The sequence below is a fragment of the Nyctereutes procyonoides genome, unplaced genomic scaffold (genome assembly GCF_905146905.1).
Source record: "Nyctereutes procyonoides isolate TBG_1078 unplaced genomic scaffold, NYPRO_anot_genome, whole genome shotgun sequence".
Taxonomy (NCBI): Eukaryota; Metazoa; Chordata; class Mammalia; order Carnivora; family Canidae; genus Nyctereutes; species Nyctereutes procyonoides.
In genome coordinates, this window is record NW_026575082.1 from 27,910,234 (window position 1) to 27,933,308 (window position 23,075).

At 46.5% G+C, this 23,075-nt stretch overlaps 1 protein-coding gene across 2 annotated transcripts in view; it reads right to left on the minus strand.

The window, feature by feature from the left end:
- Positions 1–23,075, minus strand: part of LOC129514572 (kinesin heavy chain) — a 151,817-nt gene that overhangs the window by 46,380 nt on the left and 82,362 nt on the right. For both annotated transcript variants that reach the window (XM_055333248.1, XM_055333247.1), the window contains exons 11-13: positions 16,696–16,844; positions 6,537–6,712; positions 1,460–1,528 (exon numbers count right to left, since the gene is read on the minus strand). In XM_055333248.1, the coding sequence (XP_055189223.1) occupies positions 1,460–1,528; positions 6,537–6,712; positions 16,696–16,844 (394 nt within the window). The remainder of the gene's footprint in view (positions 1–1,459; positions 1,529–6,536; positions 6,713–16,695; positions 16,845–23,075) is intronic.

Consider the following 23,075-nt stretch of genomic DNA (forward strand, 5'->3'; position numbering starts at 1 on the left):
AAAGAATTGATCACATATCAAAAATCACCATACTCTGTAGCTGGCTGGCTATTCCAAATGTTGAACATAGAAGGAAAAATGAAGGGAGTCATCTCTGAGGACAATGATGAAAATACTTGTATGGCTCGTTAACCTTATTGTTATTTCACATTGTAAACAGGTTGATTTCAGAGTCAACCGAAACAGTAAAAAAGGACAACTGTCATTTTTTCTTAATATTCATCATGAATGTGTAGAAGGACATATCCCAAACATTAACATTAGTTAAAAGTGAATGACTAGGCTTACGGATGTGTTCATTATCTTTGTGCCTATTATATTTTCTGATTTTTCTTATATAGAACATATATTACCTTGGTAGAATAGAAAAAAAATACAGAGTTTTAACTGTAAGAAAAAGGAAGTTTATCATAGACAGTTGTACCAAGTTGGAGATGCAAAGGAATGGAATAGGAGGAAGAAGCAGGGAACACCAAGCAGATGGAAGACCCATCTATAGTTAAGACAAAAATCTATTTAAAAATGATTGATCTGATTGCAAAGGCATAGATGATCTCCCTACCAAGGGTATTGTTTGCACAGGAGGTATGGTTGCCCTGGAACAACAAAGGAAAACAAAAAAAGAAGAGAAAGGAATGGCTATAAAGAGAATTAGGTCTATGGAAGGCTAGGACTGAGGACATGAACCCAAGCCACCTGCTAGAATTGTATCATATGATCCCATCCAAGGCATTTTAACAACAAAGCAGAAAGCATACTAAAGCACAGAAGAGAGAAAAAAAATACTTCGATGGTCCTCAGCAGGAGAACCACTAATCATCTATGTGTGACAGATTGGCTATCTAACCTTTACTTAGGTTCCTGTTTGTAAAATACTTGGCACGTTCCCTGGAGGACTGAATGCCATCCACGGAAAGGCTGAAAATAATTTGCCTCCTTTTTACTATATTAAACACATACCAGTTGAGCCCTTGGAGCCCTTGGAGCCCTTTCCTCTTTGCTTCACACTCCCCTCCATCTCTACTTTTGTTTTTATTTTATTTTTTTTTTACTTCCTACAAGATAGCATGAGAACATAGTGTGTATCAAAGACCTGAGCTGGCTGATTTGCAAAGCTGGGGAAAAAAATGAAAATAGCCAGCAACAGGGGGAGTGCTGGGCACTGGGTATGTGGAATCAGAATCATCCTTGCCCAAGCACCAAACTCCTTTATCTCTGCACTTCAAAGACTCACTGCAGCAACCAGCTACTCACTCTCAAAACCTCAGAGCTCTACAAAGTCAGACATTTATTTTCTAAAATCAGCTTTTAACAGGCACTGAAAGGAAATCTACCAAGAAATGTCCACATGATTCAATGATTTTTGAAAAAATTCTTTGTAAATTAAATTTCTGGAACAAACATCAACAACAAAGACTAATAAGAGAACTTTATAAAAAAAATTTATTGCATTCTTTACCTCGTCCTGATCCAACATCTGTTGCTTTAGCTTTTCAGCCAGCTGGCTCTGCTGGTTAATTTCATCATCCTGAAACGAAACATCATGTTTAATGTTTTGGGGTTAGTTATGTCATTTTTGATATCCTGGCTTCCCGACGACAGTGGGATACCAGGATGCCAGCTGTAAGCTTGCTAATAAGATGAGGGGAATGGTGGTGCTTCCCCATAGATGAAAGATTGGCTCTGGGATCTTGATTGGGTTAAAACACCTCTGTGCCCACCTTTCTCAGCAGGTGCAACATCTGGGTTTTCTGGGATATATAATAGCCTGCACATTCAACTCAATTTCTGCTCATCCAGAAATCAGAGAGCTAGGGTTTAGGAATTGAAAGGGACTTTGGAGCTATGCCTCCCAGTTCAAAGACGCTAATTAAAAAAATAAGACAGTGAACTTCTAACCATCTGCACTGTAATATATTCATGTTCCAAATCTCGTCAAACACATCAATGACCAGGAATGCTGCCACATCATCGGTAGGAGAGACCAATATTTCCACTTCAAATCTCTTAGTTAGAGAGATTGGAAAACATGCACTAGAGAATTAATCTTGGGCATGAGCAGCTCTCCCTCTTGATTAGAAGTTAATTTTCTTGCCAGTTTGAAAAAAACAGCAACAACAACAAAAAAAACCTCAAGGTAGTGGGGGAGACAGAAACATGAGGGCTTCCTTTCCGGCCTATCGTTAAAAGTGGGAAACCTCCTCTCCACTGTGCTTCCCTCGCTCTCACTTGCTGCCACTAGGTGCTGCTGCGCCAAAGCCAGAGCTACGCGCCTCCCGCGGCCTGGCCGCCCAGCTGCCCAGGGCAATCGCGTCTGCTCCCCCAGTGCGGTCCCCCCAGTGCGGTCCCCCCAGTGCAGGCAGAGCGGCGGGTGGACAGCCTTTAACCAGAGCAGGCTCAGCCTTCCCTACAAACACAGTCATGAATTCAAAATGCAAATGTGACGCCTAGCCTGCTAAGAACAACTTGGCTTCACATGTATCCCTCCCTTACAAACAGGGAAAATCCCATTTGCCAACCCTTCCAGGCTTTAAACCCCAAGCAGAGTTGGATTCCGTATCCTTGGGTCCCTCTGTGCCAGGTGCCACCCAGGTGTCCTCAGGGCAGCTTGTAAAAACCCACGCGCCACACCCTCTGCCCTTTCCAGTGTTCAGGGGTGAACTCAAGGGCCTGGGGCGTAGAACCCCACTTGTCCATGGGATATTCTCTGGCCTATTTGGTCGGGTCTACGCATACATTTAAATCAGACAGACCCCGTGTGACGCTTTCCATAGAGCAAGAAAATTCTAAAATCAGGATTACAAGATCTGTATCTCATTGTCCTTTTTGGAGGACACCTTTTGGCCTTATTTTTCTGTTCAGGGAGCCTTGTTTCCACCGAACTTTTCACTCCAATGTTTCTTTAATGGTTCAGCAAAATACTTATGACTTTCCTCCCCAAATCCAATTTCTGGCAGGAGAATTAGGGAAATTACACCAGAGTGAAACTGCCAAAAAAATGGTACTTGCACAACTAGGAGACTACTCTGTAGGGCATATTTCCTCTACTTTATAAACTTAGAACGTCAGTTACCAGGAACAATTTTGTGTTTATGTTCCTTGGCACATAAATATTAAACAACTTAACATAAAAGACTCGAGGAGTTTAACATCAGGGAGCTGCCATCCCTTCCCCTGGGACACATCTGCAACAGCTACAAGGGACAGAAATCAGAAGAGAAGCACAACAGCGAAGCCCGCCCTTTGTTCTTCTGTGTTCACTCGGAGCCTGAAGATCGCAGGCTTCCTCTCTGACAGGTGACAAGGCAGGTACAGTGATTTCTGAGGTACCGTTAGGAAACAGGGCCATCAGCCCATCTGGGAAGGATGTGAGGAGCAGGGATTACATTGTAAGACCACGAATCACTTGTACCAGAGACACTGCCAAGACTACACTCAGCCTCTGTGAAGGCGACTTCTCCAAGGAATGAGCATAGTCTATCATAATCCTGAAATTTTTTTCAAAACCTCCAGAATAAAATGTGCTGCACAGGCTACGTCTATACACTCGAGTGCATTCCTTAGAACGTGCTCACTCCGATGCTGACTGTTAAGGTCTAGTCCATACATAACAGATTCCAAAGCACTTTTCAGAAAATATTCTTGTTCTTGAATTTTCATATATCTGAAATGGTGAGTTGCCAACTGGTCACGGGCCACCTTTAATTATAAAAAAAAGGTTTGTTGCAATGGTAATCAGTGAAATAAGGTTCAACTTCTATTTCTACTTGCACTTAATTCCTCTCACACATTTCCCATAGAATCCTATCGGAGGAGATGAGAAACAAAAGAAACAGTGCCAACGCCAACTTGCTCATCTTGTAACTCTGCTTGCAACCCACCTTTGCACCACCACCCCGCGGTTACCACACAGGATGACATTCTCCCATAAGTAAACAGAACCCAGAAGAGAAAGAAAGAAACTACTATTTAATGAGCAACTGCTACACCCCCAGAAACTTTTATCCCTGCTACAACTTTTGGGGGGAACCAGATACAAGCCCCATGTTGCAGATGAGAAAAGTACCACCAGCAGGGTAGGCCATTCATCAGTCCAAGCCTCAGCACTATTAAGACACACGTCAGACTCTAAAGTGTATGTTTTTCCATCACACGGTCCTGCCTTGGACAGTACCTGTCCTTAGACCCTTGGAGAGACAGCGCGGAGGGGCAGAGGTAGCAGCTGGGAGGAGACCACATATAGTCTTTCTCCTACCACATTCTATAATTAGACTCCTTAGGGTTGACAAGCTCCTCGTGTAAAGGGCTAAGACCCAAACGAGATGACCATAGGACTGGGAGCCAAAAGATACACAGCCTCATTCCAGCCCTGCCACCTCCGGGTGATATAAACCAGCCAAGTCATGTAACCCTTCCCCCCGACCCATCCAGGCTAGTTTCTCATCTAGACCTAGATACTTTCAGCTCTAACACTCAATAATCTATAAAGATGCCATGCCTCAACTCGCATATTCTCAAAACTATCAAACCACCTCTCATCAGAAGCATGAAAAACCTTCTAGAACCTTTAAGAGGAGGACAAGGAAGAATGACAGCTGATAAGGCATCACCAGGCAGCCCAAGGGGAGAGTCACTAAGGTCAGACCACAGCACCGGTGCCCTCTGTGGCTGAGGCTGGTCAGTGCTCTCTCAGATCTCAGCGACCCCCTGTGATGGAACACAAACGCTAACCCTGAAATGTGTGCTTTAGAGGGTCTTCCAAGTGAATGCTCTAGGAAAATGACATCACAGGGAGTGTCGTAGGCTTGTCATCAGGAAGCAGAAACTCTAAGGTCAGCTCCGCCAGCTACCAACTGGACACCCCCAAGCATGGCATTTCCCTCACTCATGACTCAGTCCTCATCACTACACTCAGAAGCTGCATCCGAGACTCTAAAGTCTCTCTCGGATCACTGAAAGCTCCTTAGGCTACCAAAGCAAATGATCCCCATTCCAACCATGGCAGGAGTCTCTGTAGAAAACAAAGTATAGAACCAGGTTATCATGGGATCCCTGGGTGGCGCAGCGGTTTGGCGCCTGCCTTTGGCTCAGGGCGCGATCCTGGAGACCCGGGATCGAATCCCATATAGGGCTCCCGGTGCATGGAGCCTGCTTCTCCCTCTGCCTATGTCTCTGCCTCTCTCTCTCTCTCTCTGTGTGTGACTATCATAAATACATAAATTTAAAAAAAAAATTTATTAAAAAAAAAAAAGAACCAGGTTATCATTCATCAACCGAAATTCTTTAGGGATTACTAAAGTGAACCTATCAATTCTAAAATGAAAAAGGAAACTGTAGTAGGTTTAAACAATAGTGTTTCTTCGGAGAAATCAAGAAACTGCATCCACTGTTACCTTACTATTGATCTTCTTTTTCTCTTAGTTTGAGATTTTGCATAATCGTATCTGGTTAGACATGGAAGGATAACAGTATGTCAAGTGCCTGCCTAAAGGGCACTTAACCCCACTCTAAGGGTGTGACTGTCTCATCAAAGAGGTTGCCAAGAAGGGCGGGGTGCCCCCAGTTTAACACTGTGGTTACAACGGGAATTCCCAGAGTCACAGATAAGCAGAACTAGCTTCACACTTTGCTCTTAAAGGTGATACGGACTGAGCTTCACTCAGAATAGCCAGGCCCGTAAGATTAATGGCAATGTTAACAAAGCTGTTTCAGCCAAACCAGAGGTGTCCCCAAGCACTCCAAACTGAACCACAGCAGAAATGATTAAATCAGACTAAAAATATCAGCAACCTTGATGAAATGAACCGAAAGGATTTAGAATATTCCAAGGGCAATATGCCAAGATCACATGAGACATCAATTTAATTTCCTATGCCTCTGGGATTCCTAACCTGACCTTCACTGGGGATGAATGATATACAGTGTTCTCCAAGGTCTCTTTTCTTCCATTCCAACTTGTGCATTTACATGATTTTTGAGTCCCAAAAGTTTGCCATAGAATTGGACATCCCTAACAGCATGTTCCAACTACTTCATTCAAGAGTAAGCCCCTGAAAACAGATTCACCAATAAAGGCAAAGCTGTCAGACCACAAGCCACTACCATTGGTTCCTCATCCCAGGGCCTGAGAGCTACATGATTAAAGAATACTAGCTTTAGGAGTCACCACCTTGTCCCTACAGCTGGCACTACCACAGGCCCAGAGAAAAATAGAAGGGACAATTACACAAAGATCATGCAACTCACACCACCCCTATTCTCATGCAGTGATCAGCCCCAGTCCCATGTCCAGAGTGAAGACTCTCTATCTAGACCAACTCTCCAGGTCTTCCAATCAAACTTCCATGAAAGTTTCCATTCCACACGAGTCAAGTTCCAATCAAGAGCAGGGCAGATATTAAGGAGACAGACGTAAACGTCAGTCTGCAGCCCTATATCAGCTCCATGGGCCTAGAAGCTGCTTCTGGCCAGTAAGTCTAAGACCTGCCAGCTTCAGCCTAGGTACAGAGTGAAGACTATCATCTCTGGCTACAGACCTTATCATCCAGCTGTCTGTAGAGACTGGAGATCTCCTCATCATACTTCTCTTTCTCCTCTGCAGAGATGCCAGCAACAACAGGAGCAATATTATCTATGATGGGGGTGTTATCACAGGGCTCCAAGGTCTTCTGGTCCTTAGCATTGATCTGTTCATCCTCAGGCACAGCTTCTCCTGCAAAGCACAAGAGGGGTTGGGGATTGAAGAAATTCAGCATGTAACCCTACAGGAAGAGTTCCAAAAATACCCACTCCCATGAAAAGACACAGAGGACACAATAGAGAGCTGTTGTAGAAAGTCAGAGCTTGTGTTCTTTTTATTTGGCAAGGAAGGTGGTAGTTAACTGACCAAAACTAGTCTAAGGAGGAAGAAGACTATATACTACTCCCTGTCTCATGATGCATCACTTAAATACTCGGGTTCCACCAACCACACAAACTTCACTAATACAGCTTGCAGGGACATCCAGAATTTTTTGCAGACACTTTCCCTTTTTGGGGGAATATTCTGGGGTTTTGTTGGAATCAGATTCTATCTAGTGGTTGATTCACAGGCAAACAGACCTCTGAGGCATCCTAATTACCAATTAATTAGGATATCATTCCATTAGGAAAAATAGTTAAATCAAGGAAATTCATCACTATTGAGGGGAACACTCCAGGGCTGTAATCGTCTGAATCCAAGACCCTCTGAATCTGAAGCAGAAAACCAGGGTAGCCCTGGACCCAGGAGCTCTGACTGACATAACACAAACACACGTTCTACTATCATCCTCTCCCCTAGGAGGTCAGAATTAATTGGCTCACCTGGAGACTTCAAATACACTAATTTCTTATGATGTCAAGTAGATCCAGGAAAGAAAAAGCAGCCAATCCAGAATATCGCACGGAAACTCTGCATACCACTTCTCAGTCTGCAGACTGGCACCTACTACTTCTCGGGTCTACAGAGCAGTGTTTGCCAAGGCCTCTGAAGGAAGCATTACCAAGCTTGACTATTCAAGAGGCAGCTGGGGGCTCAGTGGCTGAGCATCTGCCTTCAGCCCAGGGCGTGACCCCGGGGTCCCAGGATCGAGTCCCACATCGGGCTCCCCTGCAGGGAGACTGCTTCTCCCTCTGCCTGTGTCTCTGCCTCTCTCTGTGTGTCTCTCATGAATAAACAAAATCATCAAAACAAAACAAAACAAAACAAAACAAAACCCTGACTATTCAAATTGAAGGGCAAAAGGGAAGTTCTCAGGCTGGTCAGTGGCCAGCCACAACCAGAAAATCACCTTGCAAAGACAGACTGCATAAAAAGGATTCTATGAAAACCATGTGGCCCAACTGAGTCTCTCAAACATCTTTTTGGAAAGCAAACCAAAACCAAACATACTTTTCCATCACAATGTTTACCATCGACTTCACACTCAGTTTGCTACAATCAGGGAGTGTCTGCAATGTTCCAAGCCTCACCCAGTTCTCAGCCCATAAAATGCATTTTGTGGAAAGTCCCCAGGAAAACTGCCCTAAGACAGAGGGAATTTCTAAAAAAAGAAAAAAGAAAAAGAACTGGATCTCTTCATCTGTGGCTTTGTTAACACTATGCAACACGCCTCAAGGAAGCCACCTGGACACTGCACACATTTATCTGAATATATAAACAAAACACCTTGTGATGGGTTAGCTTTGCTGCTTAAGATTTCGTAATCTCACCTGATAATCACAAAACGGTAGGAAGGCCTCCCTGTCAAATAAAATTAACATCCAGTGATTTCGTTTCTGTGTCACAGTTCCATTTGAAGCAAAACCTGGAATGAAGTATTCCTTTGCTACATGTAAGACTGAGCCAACCCTTTTTCCTTCTGAAACTCATCTAGACTGTACTGTACCTACGCCTTTTTCTAAAATTATTGACCTGAAACAAAACCAGAATATCAGAGTAGTCTTTGAACTGAACCTGAACCAAATCAATATTTCATTCAGTTCCAATTCCTGGTTTAAAACATCCATCAAGGACCTTGCAGTACAGACTGGATTTCATCCAATTAAAGGATCTATATTCTCTCCGGCCTGCTAAATCCACAGGCTATAAAAGCAGTACCATATTCTAGTTCCCAAGGATTTCTTTTTTTTCTTTTTTTTTTCTTTTGCCTAAATATATAGATCTTTTTCTAACCACAAATTACATACACAAAAACCGTAAAGCCCTCCTTCACCCCTAACCTCCCAATTTTGATCCTTCTCCAGAGATGCGTACCACTAACATTTTGGTGAATCTTTCCCCTAGTTGGGTTAGGACTGTATCTCTAATTTTTCAGCTCTACCTTCTGAACTTTGTGAACAGGGCAATCCAGTGCAGCATGAATTTAATCTTGCAGCTTAAGCCTGATGAAGGTGCATTTCTTGACCGCACTAGACCAGAAACCAGTAGAACATAGTCCTATCATCCTATGCCAACTTGCCCCGAGTGCAGAGGCGAGATGCAAACACCGCTGGAAGAGACCTAGTCCCCACGTTCCTTGGTTCCACATGGCCGAGAGCCAGTGCCACCACGAGCCTGGGGTGAGCTAAGGGGCCCAGGGATGATGCTCTAGAGCCTACTGGCAAGTGACCCTAAATCTGCCCCTTTTCCCCACTGAGGAATCGCAGCATCACTGAGTACCAGAGTTGTCCAAGAACACAGTGGTTCGTCAAGCAGCCAACGCTCTGCTGCGAGGCACCCTGAATGTACTTGACAAACCTCACTAACATCTCCGGTACCATGGCAGGACGCTGAGCCACGCTGCATCTTTTAACTGATCTAATTAATCACAAGTCCATCTTCTGCTTAACCTCTTCGCTTGCTTTTTCGTAAAGGACGAAAAATAATGATTCCTTTAACATGGCATTTCTTAAAGATTGAATTACCATAGGCTACGTAAAAAAAACACAAAAGCTTATTATTGTTTAAAGTCCATCTCTTATCCTGTCCTCGCCCTAACGATTTATCAACTGTTCGGGCTTTGCAGGTATTTTTTACTTGTTCCGAGATTACTGTTCCTGAGGTCTTCACAAGACCTTTGTGGTTGTAGCTAGATTCCAAAAATAAAACACAATGTAACTACACAAGTCTCTTTCAGGCTTATTTTTGTGATTACTAAAACAATATTCAAAACCACTAGCCAACTTTCTGGTTTCTCTAAAACAATTCTCTGAATCAAAGCATCAACATGTCCCCTACAAAGCTACATCTAAACAGGGAGGTCTTCCCAGTTTATATTCCAAGGGTCAGGCAGTCAGGATTATTTTTTACAGCAGCCGTTCAGGCCGAGAAGAACAAAGCAGCAACACACAGGAAACAAAAGCAGGAGGCATCCGTAGGAGAGCACAGCTCCTGCCCAGAGAGGAACGGAGAGCTGGTTCTCCCCAACACTGCTACCCTTCAAAGGACGGAGGAAATGACTTCCAGAAGTGTCCCTGGTAACTACACTGTCCGGCTCACAAACACGTCTGGGGATTGTAAATTCCCAGCACTATGCGAGACCTGACACTAGGCAATCTGTCTCCATGGCAATCTCTCCACGTTAATCGAGAATATTCTCTGCACTGCAGTGGACGGAGTCTCCAGAGAAGGCCCCACGAGGTGATTATGGGACAACCGACTGTGACAAGGCACACAGCTGCAAACAAACCCTGGAGGGAAAAAAATGTCCTAAAATCTGGTGGGGAGAGACCGGAAAAGGACCACCAAATGAAGATGAGCATCTATTTTTATTTTGATTCCCCTTTTTGCATTTAAAGCAAATTTCTCCTTCTCTTACTTCATTCCCCGAGGCTTTATACCAGCTGTCTATAGGGAAAGAGCTTATAATACCGTAAAGCATCTGATTTTCTACAATGAAAGCTCCCCCCACTCCCACTAGAAACCTTTCCTTTCTTTAAATAAGCATTCTGGCATTTCCTATTGTCAGATGTAATTACCTTTAAGGACTAAAAAGATTTGTGTGTACACAGGAGCATTCACTTGGAGCACACCTACAAGGTTTGCAGAGCATTTTAATTATAAAATGAAAACCTCCCGAGGGCATAAATAGCGTTTCTACAAAAAGTAAAAATCCATCAATTGCAATAAACAAGAATGGCAGACTAATCAAAAATACTCGTTAGGGCTATTAGTTAAAAATTCTAAAACAGGCTTTTTGGTTTTTCTTGTTTTTTCAAAAAAAAAAGAAGAAGAAGAAAACCATTAGACTGCCAGTAATTCATTAAAATTTCACACATGAAATAGCAACGAGCTAGTTATCCTTTTCATAAATTGAGTCCCTAAAGCCTCTGGAGAACATAGAAAGGTAATTGCATTCTCTCTGCAACTCCAGGGGCAGAGATTTGCTGGTCACTCACAGCTTCCGTCAGAAACCACAGCAGATCTGGCAAAGGAGGCTCTTTCTTTTAATACCAATTAAACAGGCCCAGTGGCAGACCTAATGGCAGGTAATTTCTATATCAAAGAAACTAAAAGGAAATCTTTAAGTTGCCAGATGGGTAAGAGCAGCTGGCTACAAGATGTCATTATATAAATGTGAGGGTTTATTTAAAAAAAAAAAAAAGTCATTCCTTTATGGGATTATTTTGCACACAAATAGCATCTCTCACCCTAGTTCCTAAAAATATTGTAAGCAGCTTAAGACATTTTCTAATCCCTTCTAGAGTAATTTTCTAATAAACTGGTCACCCAGGACGCCGAAATCTCTTCACAGTCCTGACCCCTTGGGCAGCCCCACCATTCTCCTAGCTCCTAGCGGTCAGGCTTTCTACAGCGTCTGGCTATGCTCTCAAGAGAAGCGAGCCTAACAAACCAGGAGGTCTCCAACGAAACGCTAACTTCTGAGCTCCTACTGCAGGCCTGAATCCAGGCCGGGGGAGGGGCGGCATGCTCGACATCTCTAATGCTAGGAGAGCAAATTGTGTGCCAGCTACGCGAGGCCACACAGTCCCCACAAAGCCCCGGATCAGACTCCCGGCTACAGATTCAGCCAGTTAGGGAAAGCAAGCCTGCTGGCCTGGCAGGTTTTAAATGGTGGAGAACAAATCTGTTCTAGAGAGAGATTGCCGATTTTTCCACGCCTTCCCAGCCTGTGATGAAATCATTTCTTTGCATGACTTCAGCAGATGGGGTAAATCTACATCCATTCTGTTATTTAATGTATTTAATTATTCACGAGACACTGCAGATGTGCCCTATTGTTGGGCCATTTCCCTGCACTTCTGACACCTGGATCTTCAGGGCCTCCTTTTCTGACTTAAGCCCCCGGAGGATGTGGCTGCTTTTAAACGGGCAAAATTCAGGGACACCTGGGGGGCTCAGTGGTTGAGCATCTGCCTTCGGCTCAGGGCGTGATGCTGAAGTCCTGGGATCCAGTGCCACTTCGGGCTCCCCGCAGGAAGCCCGCTTCTCTCTCTCATAAATAAGTAAAATCTTTAAAAAATTAAGGGCAAAATTCAAAGAATTATCAAAGAAGAGGGGGCACGTGTAAAGACCGACCTGGCAGCAATGGGGAAAGTGGGCCCATTCCCTTTCCGAGGGTCCCGGCCCTGGGATTCCAGCGCCGCCTCCCCACCCTCCCATCAAGAGTCTTTGGGATGAACTGGGGGGAAGCGGCAGTGAACCGGGAGCCATAACTCACTCTGAATCCAACCCTATGTTTAAGTCCTGACCATGTATGTGATGAACAAACAACAGAGCTGGGAAGGAAAAATCCCAAAAATCAATCCTACTCGTGGCAACCGCCTCCTGCATCTATCTGTCCGTAAGCGCAGAGGCTGCACAGAGCTCCTGAGGCTGAGCTGCCAACACCTTCCAGACTCCAAGGACTGTCGATCGATCTCAGCCCACAAGATGTCACTAGCAGAGTGCTGTGGACCCGGTGGGTGTTTTTCACTCAGCTCCCATTCTCCTTGTGAGGAATTCCATCTTCCAGGGCGTGGAGGCCGGGTCGGAGGGCCCCGCGGAGGGCCCAGCACCATGCGCAGTGGCTCCCTTCTCTCCCAGGCCTCTGGGGCTCAAGGAAGGGGGTGCAAGGAAGGGGGAGGAAACCCAAGAGGGGATCCACGGCAGGCGCGGCCCCTTGGGAGGCCTGGCCTCTGAGTAGGCCCAGGTTTGCCAGGTGAGGTTGGCTGCTCGGCTGTTCTTGGGTTCTTGAGTCGCTCACAGATACCGCGTGCCTTCCCGTCCTGCTTAAGGCACACAGGGCCCGTTCCGACCTGTTCCGACCCCGGCACCCCAAGGCACCTGGCCCTCCTTCTTCCTTCCTTACAAAATCAAGGCATGGCCTCCCCTTCAGCCAGCATACGGTGTCCTGAGCCTGCCTGCCCGATGCCAGGCACAGAGAGGAGGCACGGCCGAGCGTGGCGGGTTCGCCCCGAGTTCCACGGTGCCCCGAAGACAAAACCGGCAGGCTTGCGTTCTGCGCTAGGCCCCGAAGCCGCAGGCGCTCAAAGCTGGTTCGGTGCGGGGGCTCCGGGGGGAGCCGGTCTGCAGGCTCGCAACAGGGGGGTCATTCCACTTCTCCACGACCTCCGGCGACCAACGCCCTCTCTGCAGCGGGTCCCAGGACGACCCACTTCCATCCGCCTCCACGCTTCACAGGATCGGCCCGGACCCAACCTGCCACTGTGACATTGTGCGATTTTATCCCTTCCAGTCCTTTCTTTCCCTGCCTCAGTCTACAGAACAGCACAGAGGGGAAAGCGCAGCAGGGGGAGGCACGCGCGCGTCTTCTCTTGCTCTTCCACGGCTGATCGAACCGACACACCCGAAAGGACGGGCACCCCCTTGGCAGCGGGGACGGCACCGCCCGACGCCGCTGCTGGTCTGTGCAGCCCCCAGGCGGGACGCGAACCAGGCCGCGGGCTCCTCCAAGTTTGGAGCCGATGCTCGCATCGAGTTTCCGAAGAAAGTCAGAAATCCCCTGTCCCTCGGTGACAGGTGACAGGTGAGGGCACCGCGTCTCCTCTCCGTCAGCTCTCAGGATCCCACCCTCCGGGGACACCAACCAGCCCTGCTCGCCGCTGTGAGGAGGGAGGCCTGGCGCAGGCGCTCCCAAGGCCTTCCTTCCCGTGTGGCGCGTCTCACGCTCCTCTAAGTGGAGCGTGCCAAGCCCTAACCTCGGCAGGGCTGTGCGCAGGCCGCCGCCCTACACGCACAGCCCTGCCCTGTCCGGAAGCAGCCACCATGGGAGAGTCCCCGGCCGGACCAAACCTCGAGGGCTGCTTGAGCGCTCCGGGCCCAGCCTAGGCACAGGACCAGCATCCGGGGCTGTGTGGCTGGACGCACGACCGTTAATCCTTAATCCTGAGGTCGTCCTGCGCTCACAGCTGCTCCCAGGACCAGCCCCACGAAGCTCTACCTCTACCGGCCGCACTTCCAGCCCCAAATCTGTATCACCAACGCTCCTTCTCTACATTTGCAAACTTTCACTTTTGGAAAAAAATTGTCTTTAAGACACAGATGTCAGTTTGGGAGGCCAGGAGGGCTCTGCAGATCCCCTCCTCTATCACTCCCACTCAGGGATTATGGGGTAATGGCGGAAGGGGTCGCTCTCAAGACCCTCTCCCTCTCCTCTTCCCTGCCCGCCCTCTCTATAGGGAAGCTCACCCCTACCTATGCCTTCATGCACTTCCTCAAGTTCAACTTCTATTTATTTCCCCAGCTCAGCCAGTGCCTCCGAGCGAGCGCTGCACCCTTGGACCTAATTCCTTATTTGGCACTTCACCTGGATGTTCGAGGGGCACTGCAAAGCCCCCTCCTCACCTCATCTGTCTTCAGTCTGGTTCTCCTCTGGTGTTTCTTGTTTCAGTAAATGGTCCCACCCTCCATCCATCTCGGCAAGCCAGCAAAGTTGGGACTCTCTCCCCAGGGCCAGCTCCTCAGCAAGGCCTGCTGATCTCACCTCCTACATACCTCTCTGGTCCGCCCAGGTCTCTCCCTTTCCATTGCCCGGTCTCTCCACCCAACTACTGTAACCTCATCCCTGGAAGACCATCCTTGTTCCTGGCCCTCCTCCCCCCTCTCCAGTCCGTTCTCCAATACGACCAACAACCAACAGATCTTCAAAGCTGCAAACCTTATCATATGACCTTCAGTTTAATATCCCTGAAGGGCTTCTCACTGCTTCCCAGACAAAATCCTGAACCCCTCCCACCCATCTCAGGCCACGACTGCCCCCACCCCAGCTCCCACATCCAGGCTGCCCCCGGGGGATGTTGTCAATGCAGGTCCCTCTACCCTCAACTCCCACTTCGACCTTGCTGCTCCTAACTGTTTCTCTTAGATGCTATTCCCTAGGTTGCATACTGGGGGAAGCCTTCACTGGCTTCTCAAAGTCAGGGCCCATTGTAATAACTTTTAGTCCCTTATCCTTTCCCTTTTTGGCTGGAGTCTCTCCCTCTGCAGGACCGTAAGCTCCGAAGTGCAAAGACCATGACTGACGGCTCACCCTTTCCTCTCTAGCAATGGATTAAAGGCACATTTACGTAATCTATGAAAGTCTATCACGTGCCAGAAACCATACATGAGTTTTCCCAAATTCTGTAAATAAGGGCTTATGTAGGCTCTCACCCCGTAGGACATGGAAAACCGTATATTTCTGAGTACCTTTGCAAGGTGAATGAAGAGGGACAATTAAAACGATGCCGAGTTAAAAGTCCAAAAGCCAAGGGACTGTGCCCGGGCAGGAGGGTGAGTAGGCAAACAGGGCGGCGGGGCCAGACCCCAGAGGACAGAGCTGGTGGAGAGATGGAGCACTGCAGGGTGAGAGCTTGGCATGGGCTAGGACAGAAGAGAAAAAAACAAGGCCAGTTGCCCGCTGCACAGTGTTCTTAGACCAGGCTCCCTCCCTTTACCAAAAGGCTTTACTGAATGTTCCAGTTGCCCAGCAGAGAACTGACCCAAGAGGATCCCAGAAATAGAACAAAATTTCATACGGCTGCTCCCTGCCTTGCCAACCATCCCTCCCTACTCTCCTAACTCCTGCCAAATTGCAAGGAATCAGCCACCGGCCCCAGGTGCTGAATTATTCAATTATTGTAGCCGCTTTCAAAACATGTGTGCAGCTAGAAAATCTCCCAAAAAGAAAAGAATTGTGTTATTTAGGCTACTAGGTCACTTCTCAAACCTCTCCTGAATCCCGCTTTGCTTCACAATTGTTTTTCCATTGAATAGTAGGTCATCGGCACCCCACCTTTCCTAGCACAGCACGACAGCAAACACAGAAGTGCTAAGTCTGCAGTTACCTACAGCCGGGCTACCCCCCAACCCTGCGGGCAGCCCCAGGCTCCGACGCTCACCCAAGAGACTGAGGTCTGCAGCAGCGCCTCAGGTACAGTGGACACAGCATCCGAATCTCCAACTATCCACTGTGCCCCTACACACACCAGCCTGCCTAGTTCAGTTAAAAAAAAAGAAAAGAAAAGAAAAAGACTTCTACCTTCTAATTCCATCACAATGCTAAAATTTCCGAAATAATCTGTCTGCACTTGGATCTGGAAACCCCTCTTCAACGCCTCACCCACAACCCACCCACCCAGTGTGTGTCAGCTCTCGGAGATATTTTCTTTGAGTAACAAACCAAAGAGAATGTTTTTTGGAGAATAAAAAAAAAAAAAAAAAAAAAAAAACAGTCACGAAATAAGCCTGTAAGACTCCATTTTAGTACAGAGCTTCTTTAGGAGCCCTCTATTTCTGGCTCTGAAGAAGCAGAGCATGAAAATCCCTTGGACACCCTCCCCCCCCCCAATTGCAAATATTTGCCAAAGCTGACTTTTAACCCTAAATCAATTATAAGACTCACATAGGAGAGAATGACATTTTTCATTTAACCGAAAGCAATCAGAGCCACAAAGTCTTGAGCCCTGCCCTCTAAACCTCAGCTGGGGCTAGCAGAGAGAACTACAATAACAGATTGGGGAGCACGTCATCGGAAGGAGATTAAGGCAACCCTGCAAACAGTCACTTGCCCACACGAAGCACACACGTCTGCCAATGACTGGGGTTCAGGCAGAGAGAAAACCTCACTCGCGCACACGGGCTGCTGCGAGGCGGGACTGAGCTCCACCACCGTCCCCTCCTCCCCAAGTGACCCAGGATCCCGGCTGCCCCAGGAAAAGGCAAACACACGTGCGTGCCTCATTCCTCCTTACCATTCCTCCATCGGTTCAGTTCCATCTCTAGATGCTGGATCACATTCTTCAGAGTCTTGTTTTTCTCTTTCTCTTTCTCGTATTTCTTCTTCCATTCTTCTGCCGTCAATTCCAGGTTCACAGACACCGTATTCTTGATGGTCTTGGCCCTGGAGTCCAGAAACAGAAGGGAGAAACTCAAGGTAGCTACTGGCTTAGCTAAATCGTGAATACAATTAAGCTTCAGGTGCTTTCCCATCAGAAGGCCGAGACTGGGAAGCAGAAGGGACTCCCTGGCACTACTACTACCACCCCCTCCAAACTCACCAAACTCGCCATTCCCCATTCCCCTTTCCCCCTGCCAGTCTACATCCCAAGGGGTTTCCAGGGCCACATCTTTCTCTGTTCCCCCTGCCACCACCTAAATCTATGTTCTTGGCCCTGATGTGTGACGATGGTCTTTTTCTCAAGCACTCAGCATCCTCCTCGATGCATCGTGCACGGGCCTGCCACGTTCATCTTCCTAAGGGAGAGTTTCCTTCTATCCTAACGTTTATGAAACACCGGGGCTATACCAAGACAACTGAGCCAACGTCTTGTAGAGTTTACAGTTTCTCCTACCAATAAACCACAGACAGAGGTAACACAATCAGTCGCTTCCCTTAATCACATCCCTAGAATCGTCCCTGGTGTGTGGAACACACGTCAACACGTTTCCCGGGACCGGTGCATCACTTGACAGTTTCAGGCCAGCCAGGTAAACCAAGGCTCGCTGCTGAGCACCCCCTCTTCACAGGAAATTGTCACCACGTGGGAGTGGGGGGCCCACTGCTCTCCATTCATCCCATTTTCCAAGGAAAAGTCAGTACTTTTATCTCCTGGTTTTAAACGGTTTTCCAAAATAATGTGTGGGGCAAACAAAAACATGCCTGAGGGGCATCATTTTGTCATTTCCAGTATAAGAGACGGAGTGAATCTCGAGGGCGAATGGGGGGGCGGGGGCGGGATGCCCCAGTGGACATCTGGACAGTCACTCAGGGAGCAGCCGATGGGAGCAAAGGCGGTGGCAGCTCTAGCTAATACTAAAAAGACATGATTCACCTAGTTACCTGCAGCAATGAACACACAAGCAGACCTGCCCAATTAAAAAGGAAACTGACCACGACCGAAACCCACTTATTATTTACTGAAGAAGGCAAAAACTTCATTTAAAACTGTGATTTCCTGTTTTATTTGCTCTTCCCTTTTCCATTTTTAACTCCCACAAGTTCTTGTACTGTCATATTTGCCAGCATTATCTGATGTGTGATTCAGGTTAATTAACTGTTGTCATGAAACGACATTTTGGACACGATTTCTATTTCGGGGAAAGAAATTCATCAGGGCTACAGATGTCATTCCAAAAATTAATTCTTAAAACAGACAACTAAATAACCCAACTGTCAAAAGGAGTGAGATGATTTCATCCTAAGACTCCACTTAAGAATTAGTAAAATTCTCCCAAGTTCTCTGTAGCTTGAGGCTTCTGTCCCTAGAAGTGCTTCAGCTCTAATTCATTCAAACAGCAGCAATTTCATTACTACTTCCAGTCTGTGCCAGCTCGACACTCTCATCTCGCCTTCCAACATCCTCCGGCGGCAGCATGGATGCTCTTCAGGACGAGCACAAGCACCGCAGCGTGCACTATCAACTCAGTAAGTCAGAAGGTGAAAAACAACCTATGGCTAAAATGCTTGTGGACATTGAACGGTCCAGCTCGGTGCAGGTGTGGAATCTGCTTGGGTTCTCTCCCTCTCCCTTGGCCCCTCCCACACCCGGCGCACACGTGCACATGCTCTAAAAATAAATAAATCTTTAGGAAAAAAAAAAAAGAATAGACATAGAACGGATCATCTAGAAACAGACATTAACCTACAAAGTCATCTAATACACAAGGTGCCCATACAGCACAGTGGGAAAGGATGGGCCTTTAAAATATGGTGCTGAGGGAGAGGGGTGTGTGTGACCTTTATCAACTCCTCCAATAGCATATAGACGTTCTCTTCCAGATGAATCATACACATAAATGTGAAACGTAAAAAGAATAAAGCCTCTAGAACAAAACAGGAGAATATCTTTAAGACTTTGTGGTAACGATTTCCTAAATAGGATACAGAAGTAAAGATAAATTTGACTTCATTCAAATTTAAAAATCTCTCTTCATTAAAAGTCACCGTCATGACTCAGTGGTTAAGCATCTGCCTTCCGCCCAGGGCGTGACCCCGGGGTCCCGGGATAGAGTCCCACCTCGGGCTCCCTGCAGGGAGCCTGCTTCTCCCTCTGCCTGGGTCTCTGTCTCTCTCTCTGTGTGTGTCTCTCATAAATAAATAAATAAATAAAATCTTTAAAAAGGAAAGAAATCAAGTTGGATGCAAGAGTTTCTAAACCATGAATAAACCAGAGTCACTAAGAGAGATACCTGAATCTCTGTGCCTGGAGTTATTTGTTTTAAAAAGAACAAACATTCTGTCTAGGGGTTTGAAACCAACCTTGCGAAGTAAAATAAAGAGTATCTCAGTCTTTCATTCCCTTAAGAGACTTAGAGTAAAAAGATGTTGAACATCTATAGTCCCTTTTGCTCTTTACCATGAACTTCAGAAATATTTACAGAAGAGAGGAGCCTAATCATTAGGTCCTATCTACTTCGGCCACTCACAATTCTCTTTCCTCCTGCGTAAATGTTTAGCTCATTGCCATCAGGATGGGTGGGCAGCGGTCTACTGGTTTCTGTTTGTCTGCCCTGCTCCCTTCAGAGCACATCCAATTATCTTCCAACTTTCACATTCTTTGCTCTTTTACTTTGGGTTTCCATATACTGGCTAGCTGGAATTACACTAAACAGCATTACATCTGGACTCATTGTCCAAACACAGTGAATCAGCATGGATCCTCTGAGCGCTCAAGGACTGTGTTACAGACACAACTCAGGGACGTGTGAGCACACCCATGTGCATTTACTCTTCAACCCGGCCACTGAAAGAATTTCAAGTAGCTTCCAAGGAAGCAAAATCAATGGGACAGCAAATCGTGAGATGCGCTCTTAAAGCAGGTTTTATGGTTTTGCCTAGCTGAACCTATATAACCATAGCAATACCACACAGACCTACAGTTTTGGGATGTTATCTTCCCACTATAGGAAAACAAAACAGTGATCTGCTGAAGCCTTACTCTAGCCGTAGATCCACGGCTCCCTCACCATCTTCATAGGTCAACCTCACTGTGACAACGTTTGGTTAATCCCAGTGTGACCTGATTACTCCCAAAGGAACAGACAACTGTCTTGAGTCTTCATTCCCAAAGACCCTCAGTTTTTTCAGCCAGAGCCCCCAAGCGGTACACAGAAATAAATGCCTATTCCATAAGTTATATTCATAGCAGACACTGCGCAAAATCCTAACCAAGACCACTTGGGGAAGACCTTAACTAACCTCAGGTATATACCCTAAAGGCAAGACCCGCTCAGCACTAATGAGCCAAATCTTCAGGGTACAGTTATCATGGTTTCTGTTTTGCAATTTTTCTTTGTTTCTGTTTGCTTCAGAGAGTCAAGCACTGCTTAAAAAATAGATGATCCAGCCTTGCCCCAGATATAACATCTCCTTTCCCCACAGGAAGGGAACCAGGACCCAGTTTTTAAAAGACGTCAATACTAATGAATGTTAACCACCTTTGAAAAACAATCTTAACTGGGGCTCTGGGATCATAATCTCAGCGTCCTGGGATTGAGCCCCATGTCTAGCTCCCTGCTCAGTGGCGAGGCTGCTCCTCTTTCCCTCTGCCCCTCCCCTCTCTCCTGCTCTCTCTTTTGCTCTCAAATAAATAAATAAAATCTAAAAAAAAAAAAAAAAAAAAGGTTAACCGCCAGACCAAGCACAGCAAAGAGCAGAGGCCACAGCACAACCTCCACCTAGATCCCCATAGGGACACAGTCAGAAAAGGACTCCTTTAGGCATATTTCATTGAGGAGTGGAAGGAAGACCCTGCCCCCACGTCCTCAAGCATTCTATTTCCGGCCCAGCACCTCTAGGTCTCTCTGCCACTGAATTTGTAGTTTACGTGTCTGGAAGCATATATCCACCCTTCTAGGGTTGCCAACCGCATCCATCTCTACCATCGAGGTTAAGCCCCCACGGGTGACAACATTCTACAGGTATTCTCATAATTTGGCAGGTGAATCAAGCCCTTGTTGAAGAGAGGAAGTTTTACAACTATTTGGTTCACATCACTAGGCACGTAAATCCCATCCCCACCCAAGTCCTCCATAATCGTCTGCACTTGTACTTTCGGGCCATCGTCAGTTCTGAATGATCAACAGGTTACATTATCACCTGAATTCTCCTAATTACTTCGGTCTCCCGGAAGAGTCAGAACGATGTTTGTTCTTGGTATCTTCTTAACTCTTGTTTTCAGCATTTTCCTTCCCTCTCTGGGTGTTCAGGATAGTACTGGCATTTGAAAGGAGCTCCCAACAATCCCACACCTTCAGCGCACAGACTCCCTCTGTAACGTGCGACTCTGCGTGGTGAATGGTGTGACAGAGACAGAGATGGAGACCCTCCCACTGTAGGGCAGGAGGAAGGAGCCCAGCGTCCCTTTATCAGTCAGAGTTCTCTAAAGAGAGAGAACCAATAGGGCAGATAGAGGTATCTAACGATGAATAGAGAGATATCCATAGATGCGTGTATATGTATGGACATAAAGGATATACCCTACTTTCTGTGTTTATCACGATTGTGGGGACTAGAAAGTCTGAAAGCCACAGGGCAGGTTAGCAGGCTGGAAACTGACGTGGGGATTGATGCTGCAGTTTTGAGGCAGAATTTCTTCCTCTCTGAGAAACCTCAGGTTTTGCTCTTAAGGACTTCAACTGATTGCATGAGGCCCACCCATGCTACGGAGAGCAATGTACTTTACCTAAAGTCAACTGATGGTAGATGTTAACCACATTTACAAAAAGCTTCCTAGCGACACCTAGATTGGTGTTTGATTAAATAATTGAGTCCTGCAGCCTAGCCAAGCTGACACATAAAACCATCACACCTTCTAATGTGTTCTGAGTCCCAGTTCCCACATAAAACACCTAACCTTCTACTGGAAACATGACTGATGCAAAGCACCTTCCCATTTCCCGGTGAGGCCGTTTTCCTTGCTTGTCAGTGGGGGACAGGGAATGAAAAATTAAAAGCTCTAAGTTTTGTGTCTTTTGAAAAAGTTCTGGTTTCCTGAGAAACACGGAGAAATAATGGATTTGGATGAGGATTTGGCACCTGGTTAAACCAGCATCACCCACAGGATATCTCCCTCCAAGAACAAAAGCTAACCTTACTGGTGCTTCAGCAACAGCACTGCAACAGGAGTGATCTGAGTCTTTTTTCCATTTTATGTCAAAGGTACAGCCAAGGGTCTCCCCTGGCCAAAGTGCTCACTCTTACCCTTGCAGATAACTTGTTACCGTGCTCTGATGACATGAGTTTTGCATGCACACTGCTCAGGACTAACCCAGCTTCCACGAAACTGGGCAGGAGGTGGCACAATTTAAGCAAAAAAAAGTGCGTATCAGAAAAAGAATATTACTTTCCCCAAATTACCAATTCCCCTTCTACATACAACATACAAATAAGTAAGGCCTTTGAATTATTCATACAAGATTAATCAAAACTCTTGTGCTGATTCAGGCCTACTCCAAACTGATGGGCCAGCCCCCGGGGGCTCCCTTCTCCCCCCATCACGGTACATTAAACAGGCTTCCAAGATAACTGGGAGAGCCAAGTTCATACTCCTAAACTTACAACTATCCTTTGCCAACTGTGCTATGAAAGTACTTTGGAAGAGTAATTAAAGACTAAGAGATAAACTGCTGGAAGCCAAAAGAAAAAAAAATATCAATGAAAGGGTTCTAATTTGAGTACCTTATCCCTTTAAAAGCACAGAAGCATTCTGCTTTCCCACACTCCAGCTCTTTGACCCTAGAAATTCAAGCGTCCCCTCCTCAACTAGATTAGAAGCTCTTTGAGATGCAGAAAATGGCTTTTGCTTCTTTGCCAGCACAATGCGGGGCGCTCAGGGGACACCGGGGACCCAAGGACTCACAGGTCTGACCACACAGAAGAGGCGGAATTCATCACTGAAACCAAGAAACAGACAGTGTACACTTTCCCCCCTTTAATTCCAGTACCTAATCTAGAATCCTAAAGAGTGCTGACCTGGGAGGCTGCCCTCAGGCACTCGTAGACTCTATCATGTGTCTACTGCTTCAAAGGACATGCTATTGTTTGACTCAAGGCATCAATACAGTAAAGTAGCCTAGCAACAACCATGGACCTTCTGCGTGTCCTTGAAAGAACCACACAGGAATAACGAAG